The sequence below is a fragment of the Lontra canadensis genome, unplaced genomic scaffold (assembly GCF_010015895.1).
Source record: "Lontra canadensis isolate GAN:19392208 unplaced genomic scaffold, GSC_riverotter_1.0 scaffold66, whole genome shotgun sequence".
Taxonomy (NCBI): domain Eukaryota; kingdom Metazoa; phylum Chordata; class Mammalia; order Carnivora; family Mustelidae; genus Lontra; species Lontra canadensis.
Window position 1 is genome coordinate 5082240 of NW_022631060.1, and position 25570 is coordinate 5107809.

The window sequence follows — 25570 nt, forward strand, 5'->3', positions numbered from 1 at the left end:
AGCAGGGAGCCCAATGTGGGGCTCGGTCCCAGGACTCTGGGATCATGACCTGAGCCAAAGGCAGACACTTAACCGGCTGAACCACCCAGGTGCCCCTGGAGGAGATGCTGATTATTGCTCACTCTTCTCTCCAGCTCACATCGAACTTCCTTGAGTCCTTAGTTCACGCAAGGAAGACATGTTGCAATGGGTTCAAGTATGGGGTAGCGTGGATCCTGGAGGGCAGGGAAAGAGCTGTTTATACTAAGGAAACTTGGGCTGGGTTAGGAGATGGGGCTGCCTTCCAATGCCGGGGAACGAGGGCAGAGTGAGCCCACTCCCCCTTTTGCTCTGCACCCCCATCCCTGGTCATCCAGCCCATTGTTGTGGCTAGAATGACTTCTGGTTCTTCTGGCTCAGGAAGGTGCCCCATGGACCTGTTTTTCTCCCTGAGATCTACACATCAGGCATACATGCCGCTTCCTGACCGCACACAGAAGAATAGGCACAAACAAGTCAGCTGCAAGAGAAAGGGAGCAGGGGTGGAAGCAGCACGTACACATGCTGGTGTTGCCAGGACATGTTGGTGACGTGACCTTGGAATAGGTGGTTTTCCGGTCTGTCTCTTTCCAGACTAGGAACAGCTCAAGGTCTCCAGACTAAGATAGAGAGGACTCATGTGACTGCTCCTTGGAAAATCAAGTGTGCTTGGCCTGAGTTTCTAGCATATAATTGGAGAGTCACTGGAGGTCGTTGAGTTCAACTTCTTCATTTTACAGGATAGGAAACTGGGGCCCGGAGAAGGGGCTTGTCCGGGCTGAGCCGGGCCAGGGACCCAGTCTTCTGACCCCAGCAAAGAGTCCATCACCCGTCATGGCCCAGGACCGCCAAGTAACCGTTCTTTCTCTTTCTCTCTGCTGCCTGAGCCACCTCTACCCACTACCCGAAACGAGGGGGATCCCTGACAAGTCCCAGGAAGCATCTCCCTTTCACCGGTGAGGGGACCGGCCACAAACCACACGCGAGTGAGTCCCCGTTCTCGATTTCCTCGAACCTTCGCTGCACCTTGTTACGGGCCAGCGGGCAGCCCTGTGGGAGGCCGGCCACCTGTTGACCACGGGCGTGAGCAAACCCGCGAAGCCACCTGGCGGGGGCACACAGGCTTGCCCGCGCCGGTGGGAGGAGTGAGCGCGCGGGTGCCGCGCAGGGCGCGTGCGCCGCAGCCCCGGGCTCCCATTGGCTCCTGCGGATTGGAAGGCGGGGTCGTGCGCGTCGCGCTTCCTCCGCCAGAGCTTCCGCGTCGCAGCCCCGGGCGCTGGTGCCGGAGCGCGTCCCGGAGTCCTCGCCCACTTCGGGGCGGGAGCCAGAGCTGGGGGTCGGGCTCAGACCCGGAGCGTGGGCTGAAGCGGCGGGCACTGACTCCCCGCGAGGTGAGTTTACGGCGGCGCCCTGCGCGGGTTCCCGCCCCTGGTGGGAGGGAGGGCGCCGTGCCCTGAGCCGGCATCCCGGCCGGCCGAGCTTCGACCCCGCTCCTGACCATCAGCGCCCTGACCCCTCCCACCAGCCTCGACCTCTAGGGGGCTGAAGACCCACTGCTCTGCCCACCGGTGCCTCTAGCTAATGCTGTTCACCTTCGCAAATCAGCCGGGACTCCGCCCTTTTTCAGTGGGAGATTGAGGAGCTCCCCAACCCTCAATCCCTGGACCGCCAAGTAACCGTTCTTTCTCTTTCTCTCTGCAGATGGACGGAACAGAAGGCAATGCTGGGCAGCCGGGCCCCGCTGAGCGGTCCCATCGTAGCAGCGTGTCCTCCGTGGGAACCCGAGGTGGGTCCCTGTCCCCATCCCCTCTCATCTATACGGAGCTGGGGCCCCAGCCCTGGGGAAGTGGCCCTGGCTTGTCATCTCTTTCATTAGAGAGAATTTTATGTATTCATTAACAAATAAGGTCTACGGAGGTGTGGAGAAGTGATAGAAGACAGTCAGAGCTGCCGGGCTTTGTCGCTAGGCTGTTGGCCAAGGTGGGTTCTGTTCTTGAAATTCCCGTTTCTCATTTGTAAAAGGAGCAAGTCTTGCCGAGCTGTGAAATTCAAACAAAATCTCATGAATGGAAAGGGATGCGTTCAGGTTCTTTGATTTCTTTCTCGCAAACAGCGGTTTGAAAGCAGGGATCATTATTTTCATTTTATAAAGAAGGAAATTGGGCCCTAGAGAGGTTATTAAGTCACTAGATCCTGGAGCCTGTCCTGCCTCAGTTGTCCCTACCTGAAAAGTGAGTCTGACTCACAGCCTCTTCGAGATGATTTTATGATCCGTCAAGAAAATAGCGGTTATGGTAGAACAGACTGGAAATCCAAAATACGCTTTCACTTGTGTCAATGATAAACTACACCTTTGCCTTTCATAGGCTTCACCCCCATTTGACCCACAGCCATCCTTTGAGAGAGGGGTGTTCGCCCTGCTTTACAGATGAGACAACTGACATTGCTGAAGTCAGCCTGCTAGCCAGGGCCCAGGCTAGGACTGTGACCCCAGTGTACAGGCCTCCAAGCTCCGTCTCTCCCACAGTCCCTCAGCTCCAGGGATGGGGAATTTGAATCTGGCTGCTCTTCCAAGGGTCTCCCTTTGGCACCAGCTTCCGAATAAGAATGCTATGGGCTGTCACAAGTAAAACCCAACTTTTTAGACTGTATTTCTCCTGGCCTCTTTTTTTTTTTTTTTTTTTTTTTAAGATTTTATGTATTTATTTGACAGAGATCACAAGTAGGCAGAGCAGCAGGCGGGGTCGGTGGGGGAAGCAGGCTTCCGGCTGAGCAGAGATCCCGACGCGGGGCTCGATCCCAGGACCCCGAGATCATGACCTGAGCCGAAGGCAGAGGCTCAACCCACTGAGCCACCCAGGCGCCCCTCTCCTGGCCTCTTTAGACAGTCCTGAAAGGCTATGGTATTGAGTCCTGAGGCATGAAGAATCCTATGGAAGCTGAGCCCTGGAAATTGCTTTACCCCGGGGCAGCCTTAGGAATCCTCAATTCTGAGGCTGAGCCAGAGAGAGACAGCCACTCGCCTGAGGATAACAGTGGGTTGGCAGCTCTCCTGCTTCCCAGCCTGATATGCCAGCTCCTATAATCTTAGGATGGGTTCAGCCTGTCTCTGCCTCAGTCCCCACCTGTGGAATGTTCTCTGTCAAGAAAGAAGCCCAGCAGAGTCCTTGGGGCTGCCAGGAAAGTGTGTGGGAGTGCAGTGGCCAGCCTTCGTTTGAACCTTTGGGAGTTAGGGTGGGGCTAGGTTGGTTCCTGGGCCAGAGTTGCAGGGTTTCTGGGTGGTTTGAGGGTCTGGAGTAAGTCTTAACAGCACTCTTCACAGGGTCCTTTGGGGCTGCTGGGGATGTGTCTCTGGGTGTAGCCTTGATCACCCCAAAGATGCAGGAAGAGGCCTCCAGCCCCAGTGAGGGATAGAGGGGTTCCATGCCTAGGGAGCAGGCCCAGCTGACCCCACCTAGCCTCCGTTGCAGCAGCTGACGTGCTGGTGTACCTGGCGGATGACACAGTGCTGCCCCTGGCCACGGACAACCTGCCCTCGCTCAGTGCCCACGAGCTGCACCGGGCTGTCCGTGAGGTTCTGCAGCTCCCGGACATCGCCCTGGACGTCTTTGCACTCTGGCTTGTGTCCCCTCTGCTGGGTAAGGCTTGACAGTGAGAAGCCCAGGCTGGAGGGTCAGAAGGGCAGTGACCAGGGGCTGGGGAGGGGGCCGCTTCCGAAACCTCCGGCCGCTGTGCATCAGGAGAAGGTGGGACCTAGGTGGGACCTACAGCTAGCCCACACTTTTAGGCCCCAGAGCCCTGAGAGGACGCCTGGCTCTTCTGTGCACCCCCTTCTTTCTCTCTGCTGGTGGCTGAGGAAGGGTCAATCCTGGCCCTCAGCCTCCGTGGTGCTGGAGCCTGGGACATCAGGCGGAGCAGGACTAGGGGACAGGGAGGGAAGGGATCCATGTTCGTGGAGCATGTGGTTTGTGCCACAGCCTGAGTGGTCATTTCTTGAGCGAAATCCCTCCTTACCCTCATGGCCCTGCTCTGTGCTGCAGATGAAGAAGGTGCGGTTTGGAGTGATGGCTTCCGTGAGTAGTAGGAATCAGATCAGAGTGGAAGCCTGGTTGGCCCCCCTCAGCCAGCCTCTTTGAACTGAATTCTGCTTGAGGGCAGGGAGGAAGGTGGGACCTGGTCCGGGAAGCAGCCACCCCCATAGGTGGGGAGGGCGGGACAGGCAAGAACCCGGCTTTTCTGCAGCCCTGCTTGGCTTCTGGTCCAGGACCACCTGTGTCCCGGCCTTTCAGGCTGACATCCCAAGGCGGGGGGGTGGGGTGGAGCAGGAGTGGGGGGCAGGGGAGGTCCCTGGGGCCTCCGAATAGGGCCTTCAGCCTGCTGGTTCACACAGGAAGGGGGTCAGAGGAGAGGATGCCCCAGGAGGTGCCAGGGCCGGGCATGTCTGCTGAGCTGAAATACTCTCCTTTCTTGTAGAGGAACAGGGGCAAGAAGCGGGTGACTGGTCCCTCAGGGCCCCGAGCGGTTACTTCTTTCTTGAGACCAATGGGATTTGTGCCTCTGCCCTACAGGGAGGATCTCTCCCAGCCTAGTGCGGGAGGGAATGCCCCTCCCATGTGTCTCCATCCTGTCCGTGCCCCCCCACCATGGAAGCTTCCTGTACAGCTGCTGCTCTCACCCACCCTCTTCCTGCTGACACGTCTTCTCTGTCCCTTCCGCACCCAGCTCAGCTGCCCCTTTCTCAGCCTCCAGGTCTTGGCCCAAACGGTGGGCCCCTTGATTTGTATCTTTGGGAAGCCGGGGGTGGCTCGCCCCTGTGCTGCCTCAGGCTCCCTGTCCCCGCAGCTGGGCCTCTTTTCTACTCCTCCTGCTTCCTCCGCCCCCACTCCCTCCTCATCGCATTCCTGCTCCCCCCCACCCCGCAAGAACATGAATGGGCTGCCTGTGTGGCCAGCAGGGTCACTCTGGGCCACCGCCCTGTTGGGGACGAGGGTGGCTAGAGATCCCCGGCATGAAGTCAGCGCCCACTTGGTTCCCAGGCTGGGTTTCAGGAAGGCCGAGAGGCCATTTCAGCGCTGACTCAGGTCCCTCGGAGCCCTTGGCTGCCCCTGACTCAGTGGGGTAAGCAGTGACAGATGGCCCAGGGCTCTAGGGCAGGGACAGGGCGCTGTTGGCTGGAGCCGCACCGCAAGCTGGATTTTCGGGGAGTTTGTCCTTATTGCCCTCGTCGCTCTGTATGGAACCGGTTCCAGGGACCATCAGTTTCCTTTGGGTGAAAGTCTCCAGATGAGAAGGCCCCATCGGAAAACATGTGGAACCGTGGGGCCGGTGTCGTGCTGTGATCCTGGGAGTGCTCTGAGCTGCTGGGGTTCAGGGTCAGTGCTGGGCCATGGGCAGAAGGAAGGGCACCGTCGTCCCGGGTCCACTCCCCTCCTCAGTGTCTTCAGGGGTCCCAGCTGGTCAAGTACCCTGTTGACTTCACAAGTATGTGTAGAACCACACAGACACACACACACACACACACACACCACCACCACCACCACCACGCTGGCTGGCACTCTAAGCGCTGGGGACACTGGGAGCAGGACTAAAGGTGTCCCGCTCTCAGGATCCTCGCAGTCTAAAGTCTGGTACAGGAGCTCGGGTCCTGGTTTAGCCGCTGACTCTTGGGGGCTTGGGCAGAGAGCCCACGGCGGCCCCACTGAGTGACCAGGTCAGTGGGGTTGCAGAGGGAGCCTCTCCTGGAGGGGAGAGGATGCTGCTGCTGGGGGTGCATGGCCAGTGCCCCTTCTGGGGAGGGGTGAGGCAGGGGTGGGGACATGTGGGTGTGGTCAAGGATCCACGTTGGAAATGAGGGTTGAGGAGCCACTGGGGAGTCTGAATGGGAAAAACGGAGAAAGGGGTGTGAGGAAGCTGATTGCAGGGGTGGGTGGGAGAGGCTGCGGGCAGGAGGGAGGCCAGTGTGGGGGTTGTGGCTATTGTTTTGGGTTAACATCAGGGACCAGATGGAAGTCCAAAGAACAGAGATGGGGACTCTTGGCTTTAAGCTGGTGGGATAAGGCACTGGGCCCTCTGCTGGGGGGTCAAGAGGGGAGCTAGGGGTCAGAGTGAGGTTGGAAGGCAGGGGAAATCAGTGATGGCATAGATGTTGCCATTCCCTGCTCCTTGACCTCTGGAAGCCTTGCTCATTCATCACTGATAGCTTGGAAATGACCTCTGACTTCTCAAAGGCCATGGTCACTGGCAGAGGAGATGAAAGCCCTTTCTTGTTACCGTTGAGTCTTGGGCCAGCTGGCTGCCCAGAGTCAAGGGGCTGAGTGTGAGCGGTGCACTTGGCCATTCTGCCCACCTCCGTGAGGGCCTGTGGCGGGCCAGGGGTACAGCAGTGAATGGGACAGAGCCACTCTTGTTGAAGTGACCTGAGGATTCACTGGCTAGTGGGGCAGTGAGGGGGGCTGACATCAGATAGTGGTAAATACCGTAAAATTAACCAAATCAGTGTGCACTTGGCATGGAAGGTGATGGGGGGCTGCCTTGGTAAAGGGTCTGGAGAAGGAGACACTAGAACCAAGACCTAAGCCAGCCAGCCACATGTGGGTCTAGGGGGAAGAGAGTCTGAGGCAGGAGGAACAGCAAGTGCAAAGGCCCTGAGGCACCAACGAACTGGGAAGGTTCAGGTGACTGAAGGGAGGCCTATAATACAGGAGCAGAGTGGGAGAGGGAACGAGAAGGAGATGAGCTGGGGAGCTGGATGGCATGGAATGGACATCTGGAGCTCGGGGGGGAGATGCTGGACGTGGGGCCTGCTGAGGGGGAAGCCCAGGCTCTGCCAGGGGCAAGGGAGGGTGGCCCCCTGGGCCTTGGTTACCAGCTTTGTGTTCTGCTTCCTAATGGCCCAGGGAGGTTCATCTGTACCTGCATCCCTGGCACCTTCCGTCAGCCATAGCCTCTCCGCTCCAGCTGACCCTCGGTGCTGGAGGGAACGGTCAGAGGCTGACGCTGCCCGGAGCCTGACCCTCTCTCCCTTGTGTGACTTCGGACAAGTAACTTAACCTCTCTGAGCCTCATTTCTCCCTACTCATGAAATGAGGATAGTGTTACCACAGGGCAGATGCACGTCATCTACTTGAAGTCCTTCTGGAAGCTTCTACCTGCTCAGTTAATGCTGGCCATGACTGGGGCACCGGGGCAGGGGGGTTTAGTCAGTTGAGTGACCCACACTTGGTTTCGGCTCAGGTCGTGAGATCGAGCCCCGCATCGGGCTCCGTACTCAGTGGCAAGTGGTGGTGGTGGGCAATCTGCTTGAGATTCTCTCTCTCCCTCTGACCCTCCCCGCACCCCCTACATGTGCGCGCACAGGCTCTTTCCCCCTCTCTCTGTCACTCAAATAGTAGGTAAATCTTAAAACAAAAGAAAGCCACTGACCACGACTGCCACCACCACGTTGCTGTGTCCTCCGGTGGCTGTCGTCCCGCACGGAGGCACAGAAGAGCCGCTTCCTCCCTCTTCCGCAGAGGTGCAGCTGAAACCCCGGCACCGGCCCTACAAGCTGGGCCGCCAGTGGCCTGAGTTGCTGTTGCGCTTCACTGACGCGCCCGACGACGACGTGGCTGCAGGTTAGTGCTGGGCCCACCTGGGCCTCCCCGGGCAGCCACAGCCGCTCTGGGCACCCGAGGCTCCTTGATGCCTGAGATCGGGCCCGGGGAGCAGGGAGGCCCAGGCTCTGCCAGGGGCGGGGGGAGGGCAGCCCCTCGGGCCCCTGGGCCTCAGTTACCAGCTTTTACAGGTTCCTTGGGGGGAAGCCAGGAGGGTGGCGTGGGGTGACAGCAAGCATGTTGAGATAAGCCAGGTGTCCCACTCTCGGGACGGCCCTCAGGTTCTGGCAGTCATGGTGCGGGAGGGCGGCACTGGATCTGTGCAGGGAGAGGGCTGGGCCGGACCGGGGGGCCAGGCAGTGACCCCCAGCCTCTCTCCTTAGATGAGCCTTCCCTGCAGTTCCGAAGGAACGTGTTTTTCCCAAAGTGGCGGGAGCTCCAGGTGAGGCCGTGAGCCCTAGGTGGGACCACCCGTCTCCGGGGCCCTGTGTCCCTAGACCCCTGGACACGGGTGCGGCGGCCCAGCTGAGCGGCCCCTCCCCACCCCACCGGCCCACAGATCCACGATGAGGAGGTCCTGCGGCTGCTCTATGAGGAGGCCAAAGGCAACGTGCTGGCCGCACGGTACCCGTGCGACGTGGAGGACTGTGAGGCCCTGGGCGCCCTGGTGTGCCGCGTGCAGCTCGGGCCCTACCAGCCGGGCCAGCCCACGGCCTGCGCCCTGAGGTGAGGGCCAGTGTGACCCAAGAGGCAGGGGCCCGTGGCGGGGAGGGCTGCCCTGGAACCCTACTTCCAGGTGATCTTCCAAGATCCGGAGTCAGGAGACCTCAGCCCTAGGGCTGGCCCTGACACTGTGTGGCCTTGGGCAAGTCACCCCACCTCTCTGAGCCTCTTTGCCAGCTTCGTCCCAAACTCCAGGGAAGAGGCTCTATTCCTCAGACACCAGCACACTGGCTCTGCGCTTCCCCCTCCCTCAGCCACACTCCTTACTGTGCAAATTGACGATGCCCTGGGAGCAGACCAGGCCGCTCTCAGATCTCCGTGAACCATGATCCTGAGGGTCACAGATAAGCCCAGTGGAGAGGAACTTCAGCACAGTCTGCTCCTAGGCTCCCCCCACCCCCAGCACTGCAGGGAACAGTGTTAGAGAAGGTGATGTGCAGAGACAGGGCCCTATGCCGGGGGACTGGCAGCCGGGGCCCTGCACGGACCACCCTGCTCACCGAGCCTGAGGGCTCCCAGGCAGGGGCTGGTGGCCAGAGGAAGCCCAACCCTGGGGCGTGTCTGCTGCTATTGCCCCTGATGGCCAACGCAGCCCAACGTGTGTCTATTTGAGGGACTTTGTCAACCTGAGTAACGGAAAGGTCCAGAGGTGGTCCAGGTGTGGTGGGCTCCGGTTGGGTCCCCAGATGCCTGTCCTTGTTCCCGTGGCACAGCCCCATGCACTCAGGGCCGGCTCGCGCTCAGGCAGGCCAGGGAGCCACAGCAATTACGTATTGGCAGGAGAGGTCTGTCCCCTCACACACCAGACTCCTCAGACTCACTCCGACGTCCTCTTCCCCTGGCTGAGCCTCAGGTCCACCCAAAGGGGACACTGTGGCCAGGGTGGTGATGGGCAGGCCCTGAGCCTGCATAGACCCGTGGATGGGAGTGGGGAAGGCTGGGTTTCTAGATGACAGGTGAGAGTTGTTGCTGGAAGAAGGGATGTGGGGGCACAAGCAACAAAAGTGCTCCCGGGAGCCCCGAGAAGGGTGATGGCCCCCTAGACACCCCTCCTCATACCGCCCTACCTCAACCCTTCCTCCGGCCCAGCCGCCTTTGCCGGTGGCCTGGGGCATTTGGTCATCCAGAAGGCACAGCAGAGCCCCCTCCCCTCTTGAGGTGAGAATGGCATCTTCCGCGACACTCGGTTCCAGGCCCAGGCCAGTGCCCTTCCATGCAAGTAGCGGTTAGCATCCTTATTTGATCCACGGAGAACCTCTGAGAAGGTGCTCGCTGCTCCAAGACAGAGCTCCGGCTGAGTCGGCCTCGTGGCCAGCGCACCACCCGCACCGCCTGCCTGGGAGCCGCGCGGTTACCCCAGGCTCCCTGCTTCACGGTTGCATTACTGGAAACCTCTTTTCCTTCTCAAACCTGTGCTGACAGATTGTGAGTTGGTGGTGGGTTTTGGTTTTGTTTTTAATATATCCGTGTTTGGCAGAAAATACGTGGAAAGCTGTAGGTCACTTGCCTTACGGTTTTTTCTTTGTCAAAGTTCCACTAACTCAGAAATCTAAACCTTCCTGACTCAGTGGCCAGACACTGTGCTGAAGTCCTCCAGCCACAGGCTGTCTGGGCAGGGGGGCTGGTTGCAGCTCCCCTTTTGGTCTCCCAGCCTTCCCTTTAGGCCAGTCACCCACCAGGCGTGCTTGCTGGGCCGAGGTACTGGTCCGGGGCGGTCCTGATCCCGGGCCTTGCTTGCCCTTGCCCAGGAGCAGGCCACACCCAGAGGCCCTCAGCCCCGGAGCCCCTCCTCATGCCGGGCGCCCATCTTCCTTCCTCTGCAGGGAGAAGCTGGACTCCTTCCTCCCCGCCCACCTCTGCAAGCGGGGCCACGGGCTCTTTGCTGCCCTCCGGGGCCGAGGGGCCAAGGCGGGCACAGGCGAGCAGGGACTGCTGAGCGCCTACTGCCAAGTGAAGGAAGCGGCCGGCAGTGATGGCGAGCACGGGGCCTCCCTGAGCCCCCACTACCGCGCTTACCTCCTCAAGAGCCACGAGCTGCCCTTTTATGGGTGAGCGACTCCCTCTCACATCGTCACAGGCCACCGCAGCCCTGGGCTTCTGCTGTCCCCTTCCCTTGACAGCCCAGCATGCTCTCTTGGCCTGGGCCAGCACAGCCTGCCAGGGTGCCTGTCCCTGTGCCATCCAACCTCTGTTGTCACGTGAGGTGTGTCTTCATGCCAGCACCTTGGGCACCACGGGTAACAAGCTGGACGCCTGTCCTCCCCTCGCTCCCGTCGCAGGCCAGTCCCCAGACAGGTCCTCTGCCTCCACCTGCCACAGCCGCAGGGTGGGCAGACCTGCTGACCTTCCGTTGAGCCAGTTCTGCCCTCACGCTGTCCACAGTGGCTCGGTGGCTTTCGTGTACCTACTGGTGGCCTTCTCGGCGCTACCAGTAACTCAGTAGCAGAGAGGCCTGGCCCGTGTCTGGTGAGGCTGACGTTCCGGTGGGACAGGAGACGGCAGCAGAGGTAGGAACAGACTACAGGATGGCAGGGGCCACAGCCGGGTGACCGGTGAGGACAGCGTGACAGTGCTCCGCTAGGGAGCTGCGGCTCAGGCCAGGCGGTGGGGACGTCGGCGGGGAGACACGGTCAGGTGCCAAAAACGCTGCGGGCAGAGTAGGCAGAATTTGCTGGACAGACGTGTGGAACAAACGAAGACAAGGAGACGGGACTCCAGGGGGTCTAGTTTGTGCAACTAGAGGATGGTGTCGCCAGCTGAAATGGCCCGGGCCAGGGCACAGGCTGGGGAAGGTCGCGGGTTTGGCTGTGGCTGTGTTGATCTGGAGATGCTCGCTATGTACTCGGTGGCCATTCTGAGCGGACGTTAGGTTTCTGAGTCTAGAGTCGGGTCATAATTGCTGGGTATCAGCATCTGGGTGCTTTAAACCCAGAGCCCCAGGATTTGACCGAGGAGGTGGGTGTGAACCAGGCACAAGGAGGTCCCAGGCCAGCGAGGCGGGCAGGCGGGTGTCTGTAAGCCAGGCCAAGGGGAATGGCAGGGCAGGAGGAAGTGACCCGGCGTCCCGTGCTGCTGCTTCCCTGTCAAGTTCAACATCCCCTGTGCGGCTGATAGTGGCCCTTGGCTCCAGCATCACGGGGTAGCAGGGCTGGAGGAAGAAGGAGAACAGACCAGAGACAGCGAGTGTGACCAGCGCCTTCAGGGGGCAGCGCCACGGAACGGAGGCAAGAGATACAGCGTTTGTGGCTGGAGTGGGAGAGGAGGTCTTTGGTTTGTCTGGCGGGGGAAATGCGTGTGTACAGACAGCGATGGCGGGTGAGAGTCGGGTAGACGAGGGCAGGCAGGCGGCTGCTCTGGGCCAGTTCGGTGATCTGTGAAGTCGGCATCTCGGCCATCTGGGGACCTTGTCGAGGTCTTGCAGGAGCAGGGACAGGAGTGAGGCTCTTCAGGGGAATCAGAGGCGGCACGTGCTTGTGTCCAGGCCCGCCTCGGTGCAGGGGTGCAGGCAGTCAGACGGCGAGACTCGGCGAGGGCTCTGGCTGAGCCTGGTGCAAGGGGGCAACGGGCCAGGCAGCCATGGGAGGGTGAAGGACATGACAGAACCGGGGAGAGGGCGGCAGCTCGGTGAGATGGTATGTCAGGGCTCCTACACCGTACCCTTCCCAGTGTCGAGCCCCAAGGCCTCCCGGGGTGGCCGCTGTCCCCTCATGGGCCCCCCACAGCGGTGCAGCCGGACCCCACTGCTGCTGAAGGGTCTTGGCCTGACAGTAGGCTGCAGGGCTCTCCCCACCCTACCATGGCCTGGCCGCCTCCTGCAGCCTCAGCCCGAGTCCCGGGGCTCCTGGCCGTTCCGCGGACATAACTGGCTACTCCACATCCACATTCACGCTCTTCCTTCTGCCTGCGGTGCGCACCCTCCCCTGTGCCCCGCAGTTCCTCCCCTGCCCATTCGCACCTTTCCATCCTGCATGACCAGCAACGATGCCGCCACCTCCAGGAAGCCTCCCTCCCGCTGAAACTTCAGTTACCAAAACAGCTTAAACATCTCATGTGCCCGGGACGTGGGCCTGGCCAGAGGACCATGGCAGCAGAGCCCAGACCCTGGACTGTCTTTTCCTGGTGCCTGAGGTGACAGGCTAACAGCGGTTCCCCTCCCCAGGTGCGCCTTCTTCCACGGTGAGGTTGACAAGCCGGCCCAGGGCTTTTTGCACCGGGGCGGGCGGAAACCAGTGGACGTGGCCATCAGCCTGGAGGGCGTGCACGTCATTGACAGCAGGGAGAAGGTACCTCTAGCTCACCCAGGGTGGGAACTGGGTTGGGGGGCACGGGGCCTCCCTGGAGAGGGAGTGGGGCCCTTACCCAGGCCTTCGCGGTTCCCCTGGGCCCATGGTTGGCCTGGAGGCAGACTGGATGGCTGGTCTGGCCTCCTGTCTTCCGATGTACCTGGGGCTTTTGGGGGCATCCGGGAGCTTCCTTGGGGTCTGCTCTAGATCAGCCTCTCTGGCGAGCGGGCAGGGGGAGGCTGCGGCTTGGGTTAAACCTCTGAGTGGAGGGAGTCCGGCATGGTCTGGCCGCTCTGTTGGACCAGTGGCTGGAGACTAGTTTGGGTTTTCCAGAAAAACCTCAGGACCAGAAGCTCTCCTGAGTTCCGCTTCTCCCCGCCACCCCCATCCTCCGTGTTTGGCATAGGCTGTCTCTTGGTTCCCTGCATAGGTCGTGTCAGCATCCCACCCCGTGGGGTGATTTCTTTGTACTCAGGCAGGAGTCTCTCCAAACCAGCAGGAAGGTGTGGGGTGACTGCTGCTTGTCTCCAGAATGGGACCCCAGCACCTCCCTATGCTGGTGCTGGGCCCAGAGCCCAGCTCGGCCTCCTGCTGAGATGCTACCCAGCTGGGCTCCTGGAAAAGGTCGCCCCTCCCACCCACATCTTCCTGCACTTGACCCTCCCAGCTGTCCCTGGGCTTGGCCTTGGCCCATGGATGAGAAGTGCTGTGGGTTAGGCCTCCCCAAACCGCAATCGCCCTACCCCGTGAGGGTCTGATGAGAGCAGGGGCACCTCGAGAAACTCATATAGGAATTTAGAGTCAGCCTCGGAGGTAAATAGCCTGGCCGGTTGTCCCCTCCTGGTGGCCCCTGAGCAGGATGGGGAGAGGAGGGGATTCTGCTCATCTGAATCCAAGCCCTGCGTCTCCCTCTGGGCAGCACGTCCTGCTGGGCCTGCGCTTCCAGGAGCTGTCCTGGGACCACACGTCCCCCGAGGAGGAGGAGTCTGTCCTGTGGCTGGAGTTCGATGGGGACAACGAGGGCACACCCGTCAACAAGCTGCTCAAGATCTACTCCAAGCAGGTAGAGGGTATCGCCTGCACGGGTAGGGGTTGGGTGGCCGGGGCTCAGGGCACCCCAGACTGTTGGAGGCTCCAGGCTGGCCCACGGGGGTGAGCCGGCTGCTGAGGGCCTGGGGACCCGGGGAGCTGACATCCGCTGAGCTGGGGCCACCGCTGAGAGTCAGAAGGCCTGGGCTTCCCGGTGCTATGTGACCAGCTTGCACTGGCTCCCTGTCCTCAAGGCCCCCTGGGAGTTGGGAGGAGGAGCGGGCATGGCAGGGCGAAGGCCCCACCGTGCCTGTGTTTCACTCCACTCACCCAACCCTCACCCCTGTCCCTCCTGCTCCCAGCCCCGTTCATGGCACAGCCTCTCTCCCACACTTCGTCCTTTCGTCTCGGCACTGACATGGGTCGGGACTCCTGTCCCCGAAAACACACCTCCGCCCCAGCCGCCATCTGGGGTCTCTGGACCCTCCTCTCCCCCTCGGCACCCGTCTGCAGCCAGTCCGTACCCCTGCACCTCCCAGCCATAAGCCCAGTGGCCCCTGCTTTGCCAGAGTGCACACGCCTCTGTCCTCCATCCCCTCTCAGCTTGACCATGAGCTCTTGGACCCTCCTGTCCCCTGCCATGGCTCCTGTGACCCACTGCCCTAGCGTCCCTGAGCTCTTCCCTCTCACAGCTCTGATCCTCGGCTGGTCCCACCTTTCTGCTGATGACTCCTTAACTTCTACATCACTAGGCTAGACCTCTTTTTTATTTTTATTTTTAATATTTAATTTATTTATTTGAGAGAGAAGGAATGAGCAGGGTGGTAAGGGAGAGGGAGAAGCAGGCTCCCCACTGAGCTGGGAGCCCCATGCGGGGCCCGATCCCAGGACCCTGAGATCATGACCTGAGTCAAAGGCAGACAATTAACCAAGCCACCCAGGTGCCCTAGATCCCTTTTTAAAAGTAAATGTTTTATTGAATTATACATAGAGACAAGTGGCCAAATCCTAAGTCTCCCAAATCAGGTTTTCCCAAAATAAACCCATGTAACACCTTTCAGGTTGCAAAATAGAACCAGGACCCTGGAAACCTCTTGAGCCCCCTCCCCCCAAGGGACACCCCATCCTGAAACATCCTTGTTTCACTCTTGAGGTGTTCCACCTGGTTTGAACCTTTTAGCAGCAGGTTCTAGCCGCAGTGTGTGCTCTTCTATCTGCTCCGTCCTCGCCGCAGGTAGCAGCGGCTCCACCTTTCGAGGCGCTCTCTGGTGTGCCAGCATCCAGTTGACCACTCTCGCATCCCATCACTGAGGGACGCTTGGGTTTCTGGTGTGGGACCGTTGCCAGCAGTGCTGCCACGATCACGGTCACGCGTGTCCTGGGTGCGCGCGAGCGGGTGGACACCCGGGAGCGGAAGGGCCGGGCCAGCAGGTCAGCACGTGCTCGATGGGGCAGACACGGCCAGCTGTCCCCTGCCCCGTGTCCGCTCCCCAGCCTGGCCCGTTGTAGCCGCTCTGGAGGGAGAGTCGTGCCATCTCCTTATGTTTTTGTCCTTTACTTTTCAGTCCGTTTCATTGAGGTGTAATTTACAGCCACGTTAAGAGTCTGTTCTGATGCATTAACGTGCCTGTGGCACCGGCACAGTCGGGCGGAGAAGAGCGGATTTGCTAATATCTTCCCAGCCGCGACGTGTCTGTTCACACCTTTTGTCAGTTTTTTATTGGGGTTACTTGCATCGCCCCCCAGTGTCTGCACGGCTTTTGTTGGCATTTCCCCCCCACCCCAACCGCAGCAGCTCCAGGTGCTCCGCACCCTTGCCCAGCACGTGGTCTGTGCCAGTCCGGTCTGCCAGTCCCACAGATGCCAGGAGGTGACCTGCCACGGCCACTTCCATGCCCTTGTCCTCGTGACCCATGATGTCGAGCACCTTTCCGTGTGCTTATTCACCGTCCAGACATCGTCTTTGGCAGAGCGTCTGCTCAGGGCACCGGGCCGTTTTCACTGGGTGCTTTTCTTCCCGAGTTGGGAGCGTTCATTCTGTACCTGGCATCCTTTATCAGATACGTTTTGCAAATCTTTCAGTCTGCGATTCGACTTTTCATTTTCTTAATTTTTTTGAAGAGATGTTTTTAATTTTGATGGAGTCCATTTTATCAGTTGTTGTTTTTTTCCTCTTAGGGTTTGTGCTTTTGGCTTCCTCGGAAGCCTTTGCCTAACCCCAAGTCACAAAGATACTCTGTGTTTTCTTCTAGAAGTTTTTGAATTCTTTTTTTTTAATTTTTTTTATTTTATTTATGGGCAGCTGGGTGCCTCAGTCGGTTACTCTGCTTTTGGCTCAGGTCGTGATCCCAGGGTCCTGGGGTCCAGTCCTGCATCCGGCTCCCTGCTCAGTAGGGAGCCTGCTTCTCCCTCTGCCTCTGCTGCTCCCCCTGCTTGTGCTCTCGCTCTCTCAAGCTCTGTCAAATAAATAAATAAAATCTTAAAAAAAAAAAGATTTGGGGCACCTGGGTGGCTCAGTTGGTTAAGTGTCTGCCTCCAGCTCAGGTCGTGATCCTGGGGTCCTGGGATTAAGCCCTGTGTTGGGCTCCCTGCTCAGTAGGGAGCCTGCTTTTCCCTCTCCCTCTCCTCCGGCTTGTGTTCTCTCATGCGCTCACTTTGTCTCTCTAATAAATAAGTAAAATCTTTTAAATAAGATAAAAGGATCTTTTAAATTAATAAGAATAATACAGTACTATTACAAATATTTAAAAATATTAATATTAATTTATACTATGAATACTTAATAAATAAAAAGATTTTATTTATTTGAGAGAGAGAGCGCGCGCGTGTGCACGTGGTGCACAAGCGGTGGGGAGGGGCAGAGGCAGAGAGAGCGAGAAAAGCAAACTCCCTACTGAGCAAGAAGCCTGACATGGGGCTCGATCCTAGGATCTGGAGATCATTAACTGAGCTGAAGGCAGACGCTTAACTGATGCCCCCATAATTCTGAATAAAATTTCAGAAACTAGATGCTTTATAATTTTAAGTCTGTGGTCCATTTCAAGTTGCTTTTCTACGTGAAGTGTGATATGTAGTTCAAGATTCTCTCTCTTTTTTCTTTCTGTTCCAGTGTTATTTGTTGAAAAGACTACTCTCTCTTCATTGAATCGCCCTTGTGTCTCTGTTGCAGTTCAGTTGGCTGAGGTGTGTGGGTCTGTCTCTGGACTATCTGTTCTGTGCCCTTGATCTCTGTGTTTATTTTTCCCTAATGCTACTGTATTGATCACTGAAACTTCATAGTAAGTCTTGAAATCAGGTAGTATGATTTCCAGAACTTTGTTCTTTTTCAAATTGTTTTTGACTATTCTCATTCCTTTGCATTTCCATTTAAATTTTAGGATAAACGTCTTGATTTTTACCCTTCCCCGAAAAAGCCTCCCAGGATTTAGATTAAGATTACTTTGAATCTGTAGATTAATTTGGAGACAGCTGACATCGTAAGTCTTCTAGGCCATTGATTTGTGTGTCTCCATTTGTCTTTGATTTTTTTCACTAACATTTTATAGTTGTCAGCATACAGATACTGAATGTCTTCTATTTTACTTACCCCTAAGTATTGCTTTGCTTTGCTTTCTTTCTCTTTGTGGTGCTACCATAGATGGCACTTTTTAAAATTTATTTTTATTTATTTTTTAGTGACATAAAACTGTATTCTTCTCTCACATAACATTATGGGTAGGCAGTCTAGTCCAGATCTGTTATTGTGACCTCATTCCTTTAATCTTATTGCCGGCAATGCATATTCTCTTACTCTTAAATTCACCTCATGGGGGTGCCTGGGTGGCTCAGTCGTTGAAGAGTCTGCTTTCAGCTCAGGTCATATGATCCCAGGGTCATAGGATTGAACTCACGTCGGGATCCCAGTTCTGGGGCAAGCCTGCTTCTCCCTCTCCCACCCCCCTGCTTGTGTTCCCTCTCTGGCTGTCTCTCTCTGTCAAATAAATAAAATCTTAAAAAAAAAAAAAAAAATTCACCTCATGGTCCAGGATAGCTACTTCAACTCCAGCCATCACATCTACATGCTAGACAACAGGAAGAAGTGGAAGCGAGGAACACCGTGACTTTTCATTTCAATTTTCAGTTGTTCATTGTGATATGTAGACATGCAGCTGATTTTGTTACCTACATACATATGTCCTGTCACTTTGTTAAACTCACTCACTGATTCTAACAGTTTTGCTGCAGATTCTTTGGGGTTTTCTCTGTAGACAGTTGTGTCATCAGTGAACAGGGACGGTCGTGTTCTGGCTTTCCAGTCTGTGTGCCTGTGTCTGGCCTGATTGCACTCTCTTGGACTTCTAACACTGTGCTGAGCAGGTGTGGGCAGACATCTGGATGTGCTCCTGACCTCGGAAGGAATTACATTCATTCTTGCTCTTAGTATATTGGCTGCAGGTTTTTGAGAGACACCATCATCAGGTAGAGGAAGTTCCCTTGTGTTCCTGGTTTGCCAAGCTTTATCTCGGATGAATATTAATTTTGTCACACGTGGTGTAGTTTTAATGGTGGGCTCCCTGTACCTCAGGGAGCGCCGTGCTGTGATTGAGGCTTTGTCCCAGGGGCCTTAGAGGGCTCCCTGTTTGGCTTACAGCCTGGGGCCTCTGTCCCTGCTGGCTGCCCTCCTGTTCTCCAGCCCACTGCCCACCCTGCGTGTGGGGTCTCTCGGTGACAAAAGGAGGCAGCTGTGGGGAACGGGTGCTGGCTGGGTTGTGTTCCTTCAGGGAGGCCTTGGACTGCACTGGACAGGGGCAGGTACCAGCCACTTCTTTGTCCCCGTGGGGCTCTCCCCCTGGCCGCTGACCATGCTCCTCCTGTGGGTCCCTTTCTTGGGGGTATGGATCCGCCTTGGTCGCTGCTGTACCCCATGGTCTGTCGCCGCACCAGCACGGGGTGGGTGCTCAGTAACTCAGGGACGCCACCACTGACCGCTTTCTGTCTCTGGATCCATCCAACCCCTGGGGTCCCCATCACGTGGTGTCCAGACCGTGCTCACTGACATCCGTTCACCTCCCCTTTTCTGGCAACAAGTGTTACATGTCAGGTTTATTGAGAAGGTAGCGTTGTTGAGGAAGGGGCCGGAGGGAGCCACCCACCCGTACCTCATGGTCGGACCACCCCCTTCCTTGTAGGCCTGCAGGTTCTTCTCTCGGACAAGTCTCCTCCGTTCCTACAACTCAGAAAGCCCTGCCTGGGCCCTCTGCCTCCCTTCCTCACCCTCCCGTTACTGCTGAGCTCCCTTCCCCCTCCAGTCCGACCGCAGCAGCCTGGGGTGCTTGGCCTTCCTGGCCTGGGCCTTCTGCCTAGAAAGCTCTTTCTCACCTACCCCGCCTCCCAGAGCTGAGACGGGGACCCCTGCTCCTCCCCCAGGACTGACATCCATCAGGACTGCCCTGTCCCCCGGCCCACAGGCACCTGACTCCCCCCTTCCCCTGCCTTTCTGGTGTAAGTGGTGGTTGTTTCCTGTCTGCCCCCCCACCCCCCAGCAGAAGTGGGGGGATCTGTCTCGCCCCACAGAGTATGGAAAGGCTGGGTCTCGGGGAGACCTCAGGTGGCCCCTCTCTCGTCCCCAGGCCGAGCTGATGAGCAGCCTCATCGAGTACTGCATTGAGCTGAACCAGACTTCAGAGCCCGCCGCCCCCCCGGAGAACGTGTCTGGTGCCCCCTCGGCTGCGGGCTCCCCACCGCCCCCCGCTCAGCGCCCCCCTCTGCGCAGGCAGGGCAGCGTGGTGAGCAGCCGCCTCCAGCATCTCTCCACCATCGACTACGTGGAGGAAGGTGAGCACGCGCGCACGCCACGGGGAGCCCCGGGGACTGTGCATCGGGGGTCCAGCTGGCAGGGACCTAATTGGGGGCAGGGGGCGAAGCCAGGGGAGGGTCGTGTCTCGTGAGCTCTGGGGCCCTGGCGGGGGGTGGTCCTTTTCTGTCCCAGTCAATGCTGTGTCCACAGATGTGTACCCCGCGGCTGTGTCCGAACAGGACACACTGGAAACTCCCCATGTCCGTTACTTGAGGTGTGGGTACAGAAGCAGCGGGGCCACATCCGGTGGAGTCAGGGCAGCGGGTACACGGGCGGTGTCTCAGACCGGGCCCTGGAGTGGGGCATGGAGCAGACACATTTGTGGAAGAACTGTTGACATCCAGAAGCCTGTCATCCAGTCTACTGTGTGGCAGCGCGGTTCATTTTTTAATTTTGGCAAATATGCGGCGGTAACAGAGGGAGCCAGCCAGCACCGAGAGAAGCTGGAGGAGGGCATCTAGGAACGCTTCATATTCTCATCTCTGGGCCTTCTTGATAAATCCAGAATTATTCCAAAATAAGAAGCTTTTATTTATTTATTTTTTTAAGATTTTATTTTTTTGACAGAGAAAGACACAGCAAGAGAGGGAACACAAGCAGGGGGAGTGGGAGAGGGAGAACAGGCTTCTCATGGAGCAGGGAGCCCGATGCGGGGCTCGATCCCAGGACCCTGGCACCATGACCTGAGCCGAAGGCAGACACCTAACAACTGAGCCACCCAGGTGCCCCAAGGAGGTGTTTTTTTTGTTTTTTTTTAAGATTTTATTTATTTATTTGACAGAGATCACAAATAGGCAGAGAGACAGGCAGAGAGAGAGGAGGGAGCAGGCTTCCCACTGAGCAGAGAGCCCGATGCGGGGCTCGATCCCAGGACCCTGGGATCATGACCTGAGCTGAAGGCAGAGGCTTTTAACCCACTGAGCCACCCAGGCACCTGCCCCAAGGAGGTTTTAAATGTAGTAACTAAGACCTGGATTTAAGGAGCAAGATGTAGGGGGCTCCTGGCTGATCCAGTCAGTAGAGCATGCAACTTTTGACGTCGGAGTTGTGAGTTTGAGCCCCATGTTGGGTGTGGAGGTTACTTAGAAATCAAATCTTGAAAGAAAGGAAGAAAGGAAAGAAAGGAAAAGAAAGAAAGAAAGAGAGAAAGAAAATCTTTAAAAATAGATAATTCGCAGGGGACGCATGGGTGGCTCAGTGGGTTAAGCCTCTGCCTTTGGCTCAGGTCATGATCTCAGAGTCCTGGGATCGAGCCCCACATCTGGCTCTGCTCAGTAGGAAGCCTGATTCCCCCTCTCTCTCTGCCCGCCTCTCTGCCTACTTGTGATCTCTCTCTCTGTCAAATAAGTAAATAAAATTTTTTTAAAATTTTAAAAATAGCAAGATGTTCACAAAATAAGGCCAAGTAATAAAAATTAGGTAGCACAACCACCCCACGCCAGAGTGTATCCATGTATAGGATGAAGGAGACCCGCCCACCACAGTGGTAAATTTGTGTAACTTCAATTTTTTACTTTGTGTTTCTTTGTAGTATTTACATTTTTGACAACAAGCATGTCATTTTTTAAAAAAAATTTTATTTATTTGAGGGGTACCCCTTCCCTATCCTCCAACCCCAACTCATGCTCTCTCAACAGATAAAATCTTAAAAACAGGGGCGCCTGGGTGGCTCAGTGGGTTAAAGCCTCTGCCTTCGGCTCAGGTCATGATCTCGGGGTCCTGGAATCAAGCCTCGCGTCGGGCTCTCTGCTCGGCAGGGAGCCTGCTTCCTCCTCTCTCTCTCTGCCTGCCTCTCTGCCTGCTTGTGATCTCTGTCAAATAAATAAAATCTTCTAAAATAAAATAAATAAAGTATTTTATTTATTTGAGAGAGAAGGCATGAGCAGGGGGAGGGGGCTCGGCCCCAGGACCCTGAGATCATGACCAGAGCCAAAGTCAGATGCTAGATGCTTAGCTGATAGAGCCACCCAGGCGCCCCAAGCATATCATTTTATAATCAGAAAAAACAATTTTTCTGTAACATAACCATTTTCTACTATTGTAGTCTTCCTTGGTGTGGCTAGCAGGCGTCACCTGGCTCCCTGTTGTGGGACATGACAATTCCAGTTTTTGGCCACTGCAGACAACATAGCTATAAATCCGTGCTGGGAATCTGAACCGCTTCCTTGGGATAAATTCCTAGAAACGGGGCTGTGGTGTCCCACGGCACGCGCACCAGCCATCCAGCCCCTCTTGAGCACACGGCAAGAACTTGTTCGGGTCGGTGTTTGGATATTAGGGAGGTTGGACCAATTTCATGTGCGTGGCCATTCCTGTTTTCTTCATGGATTATTGTTCATTTATTTGTGTTGCCTTGTTTTCTTTTGTTGTTTTATTTTTTTTTCAAGTTTTTACTAATTTATTTGACAGAGATCACAAGTAGGCAGAGAGGCAGGCAGAGAGAGGGGGAAACAGGCCTCCCACTGAGCAGAGAGCCCAACGTAGCGCTCGATCCCAGGACCCTGGGATCATGACCTGAGCTGAAGGCAAAGGCTTAACTCACAGAGCCACGCAGGCGCCCTGTTGTTTTTTAAAATTAACATCTACGTTAACGTGGTATACGTGTTACAGTGAATGAACGTGGATACAGTGTTATTAACTAAAGTCCTTCTCTTTAACCTAATGTCCTCTCCAGCGGCAGGCTCCCAGCCGGGACGCCACACTACATTTGCTCGTCAGGTCTCTGTAGGCGCTGCTGGGCTTTGAGGGTTTCTCAGATTTCCCTGGGTTTTGGTGACCTTGAACGTTTGGAGGAAGACGGCTCGGGATAGCATAGGAGGCCACGTGACTGGAATTTGCCTGATGCTTTCCCCATACTTAGGCAGGGGTTGTGGGCTGGGGAGGAAGGTCCCAGAGGTAAAGTGCCATTTTGATCTCATCCTATCAAAGGTGCGCGATCAACATGACTTAGGACGGTTGGTGCTGACCTTGTCACCTGGCCTGAAATTTGAACTTGTGAGACTTTTTGACTTACTGAGGCGTGCGTCCGGCCGGCCGTGCTGTAGGTGTTGTATTCCTTTGGTCTGTTCTTGAACCAGTTTGAGCAGAAGCCCCTGGGACAGCGTTGCTGGCCCAGCAGCGCGTGCAAACCTGGATTTGCCTGTGATTCGGGAGGCCGGCCCCACGGCTGGACAAGCTAGGGCCCCCGGCTCCGACGGTTCGCGGCTCCAACGAGCGGGGCTCCGTCTGAACGGGCTCTGGCAGGAGCCAGCCCCTGGCGCCGCCGGGGGGCCTGGACCGCCGCACCTCGGGAAGCCCTCCCTCAGCGCGGTCCTCCTTTTCCCGTGACAGGTCAGCAGATCAAGCGGGTGAAGCCGAAGCGCACCACGTCCTTCTTCAGCCGGCAGCTGTCCACCAGCCAGGGGAGCTACACCGTGGTGCAGCCCAGCGACAGCCTGGAGCAGGGCTGAGGGCCGCGGCGCCGGGCAGGGGGAGGGCACAGGGTGAGGCTGCCCCTGGACCTGGCCCAGCATTCGTCTCCCAGAGGGGCAGGACCGGGCTGCGGCTCTGGTGTGGGGCACGGGGGCTCCCTCGGGAGGGAAGGAGTGGCTTCTGCCTGTGAGGGCGCGCGGCCCGCACAGCTGGCGGGGGGACCCCCGCAGGGTCCCACCTGCCCTACCCCTGGACTCTGCCCCACGGCTGTCTGAGGACCATCCAAGGAGGCTCTGGCTGCCTCCTGCCAGCCAGGGACTTGCCCTTGTGGCCCTCTCAGGATGGACAGTGTTCCCTGCTCTGCGGTCCTCGGGGACCGCGCTGACGGCAGGGAGCCACCGAATAGGACTTGGGACCTGTAGGTCCAGTGTGGGTCTTTGGTCTTTTCCCTGGACTCTGGTGACCACACCCTGCATTCCTTCAGCCTCATTCCACGCACACTGCATGTCTGGGGATGGCTCTGTGGGGCAGCAAGGAGGCAGGCAGAGAGGGTGACCGTCTCTGGCTGGCTGGAGCTGGAGGGAGCCAGGCAGGGCCTGGCTCGGGAGCCCTCTGTGCCCTTCACTCAGGCCTTGTGGTCAGGACACATTCTGACCGGAAGGAAGTGCCTTTTTGCCAGCCTTTGGGGACAACACAGTGCCAAGAGGTGGATGTCCCGTGTTTGCTCTTTTTTCATCTGCTCCAGTTCCACGAAGCCTGGGAGCTCCGGGGTAGCTTGAGGAGGAGACCCCCACCCACCTCAGAGCTGCCTGCTCTCCCTCAAGATGGCGCCGAGGTGTCCATCTGCCCAACCCCGGGGGTGGCCTATGCGTGGGGACATACCACTCGAGTTGGTCTCCTCTTTCCAGGGACATTGATTGTAAGGAGGCTGGATGTGGTGTTGGGCATAGCTTTTCCCCCCGCTTCACCCTCCTGGCTTCTCCCAGAAGAGCCAGCCTAGAGGGGGTAGAGGAGAGCGGGCCCAGCCCCTCTGCATCTCCATGGTGGGTCCATGGCCCTCCCAGCACTTCTGAGACTTTCCACAGGCCCAGCTCCGCTGAGCACTGGGCTCTGCTTTGCCCTCCCTCCCTGTGGAGAGCTCTGGCAGAGGAAATGCAGACTGGCCTGCCGACTCAGATGTTCCGAGGTGGGCTTGCCTCCGGCAGTAGGGACTGTGTTATTTGTTATAATAAATGGACATCCCCAGCCTTTTGGAATTTCCCACCCAGGGGCCATCTCATCCCCCTTCCTGGAGTCACTGGACCGGAGCGGCCCAGCCCGCCTGGCGCCCAGCCCTCTGGTTCTCTCTTCCCACTCGATGTTTAGACCCAGGTGAATGCTTATCTGTCTGCTGGGCTGGCGGCTGGCGGGGGCGGGCGCGGGCACACATGACTTGTTTTCACTCTTCAGTCTCTCCACTGTTATCTGAGCATCCCTTGTGTGCCATGACCTTTTCTGCCTGCCCTTTGGGACAAAGCAGTATTTTACTAAGTGCCCTTTGAATATTCTCGTTCTTTTGTATCATGTGACTTCTTAATAATAAATTTCCAGCAAACTTTGGGTGGCTTACGTTATGAAATAAACTAGTGTGTTAATTATACCCTGGGAGGCAATTACAGGCTGCTGGCTTGCTTTGTAGTAAATATTCATCAAGGTACTCAGCTCTGTGGGCTGCCGAGCTGAGCTCGATGGAAAGCCCAGAGGGACGTTCTCCAGTCTCCGTGGTCGGTCAGGGACTCCCAGGCTGAGAAGGTCCAGGAGGGGATTGGGGGTTCGTGGTGGGAACCAAGCAGGGAGGTCTGCAGGGAGGCAGGGGGACAAGGAGCTGACAGTGGGCAGGCTGGAGCCTTTGTCCCTGTCCCCTGAGCCTAAGCCATACAGTCATGGCCTGTCAGACCCCCCGATGCCCCGGTCCTCCTCACACCGGGAATGGGGGCCCTGGGAACAGTCTGGACTGCAGCACCTCAGCCAAGAGGCCAGCGAACCCAGGGGGTTGGGGTGGTTCTCCTGCCCACGCTGAGGGCTCCTCGTGTCCCGGGCCTGGCCAAGGGCAGCTTGTTTGCCACAGATCCCAGTGTGGGTAGGCAAGGGCTTTGGCCCTGGGGGTAAGCATACCATTTGGGGTCTGCAGTTCACACTGTGAACGATTTGGGAGCTCGAAGGAGCAAGCCACGGGTCTGTGTGGCAGCGAGGTCCCGGGACTAGGCCTCTCCCCTAGTCATGCCTCCTGCGGGGGGGTCCTCCGTCTGGCAAGGGCAGAGTGGTGCCACGACCGTGGGCACGTACATGAGCCTCCACTTGACCTTTAAGATGGGACTGGTAATAGTACTGTGACTAGGGACGCCTGGGTGGCTCAGTCGGTTAAGCCGCTGCCCTCTGCTTGGGTCATGATCCCGGTATCCTGGGATCGAGTCCCGCATCTGGCTCCTTGGTCAGCAGGCAGCCTGCTTCTCCCCTGCCTGTTCTTCCAGCTGCTCCCCCTGCTTGTGCGCGGGCGCTCTCTCTCGGACACATCAATAAATAAAATCTTTAAAAAAAAAAAAAAAAAAAAAAAACCAGTACTGTAACTAGGCACTCCGTAGGTCTTAGCTCCCTTCACCATCGTCAAACTCCTGTGTCTGGAAGCTGGCAGGGCTGAC

At 57.3% G+C, this 25570-nt stretch overlaps 1 protein-coding gene across 4 annotated transcripts; it reads left to right on the forward strand.

Annotated features, from left to right (window-relative positions):
* Positions 1-1292: 1292 nt before the first annotated feature.
* FRMD8 (FERM domain containing 8) lies at positions 1293-23122 on the forward strand. 4 transcript variants are annotated; one of them, XM_032879450.1, is made up of 11 exons: positions 1293-1409; positions 1720-1804; positions 3477-3656; positions 7530-7631; positions 7994-8052; positions 8170-8336; positions 10157-10381; positions 12493-12616; positions 13536-13679; positions 19255-19459; positions 22812-23122. In XM_032879450.1, exons 2-11 carry the CDS (start codon positions 1720-1722, stop codon positions 22928-22930), a joined length of 1410 nt encoding a protein of 469 aa, XP_032735341.1. In that variant the 5' UTR covers positions 1293-1409; the 3' UTR covers positions 22931-23122. The 4 variants fall into 4 exon arrangements, with proteins under 4 accessions (XP_032735341.1, XP_032735342.1, XP_032735343.1 ...); XM_032879451.1 differs by having other exon boundaries at positions 3489-3656; XM_032879452.1 differs by having other exon boundaries at positions 3492-3656.
* The last annotated feature ends 2448 nt before the right edge of the window (positions 23123-25570 follow it).

Coding starts and splice junctions, on each gene's coding strand:
- FRMD8 (XM_032879450.1), top strand. CDS start 1,720: ATGGACGGAACAGAAGGCAATGCTGGGCAGCCGGGCCCCGCTGAGCGG. Junction 7,632..7,993: donor CGACGACGACGTGGCTGCAG/GTTAGTGCTGGG, acceptor CTCTCTCCTTAG/ATGAGCCTTCCCTGCAGTTC. Junction 8,053..8,169: donor CAAAGTGGCGGGAGCTCCAG/GTGAGGCCGTGA, acceptor ACCGGCCCACAG/ATCCACGATGAGGAGGTCCT.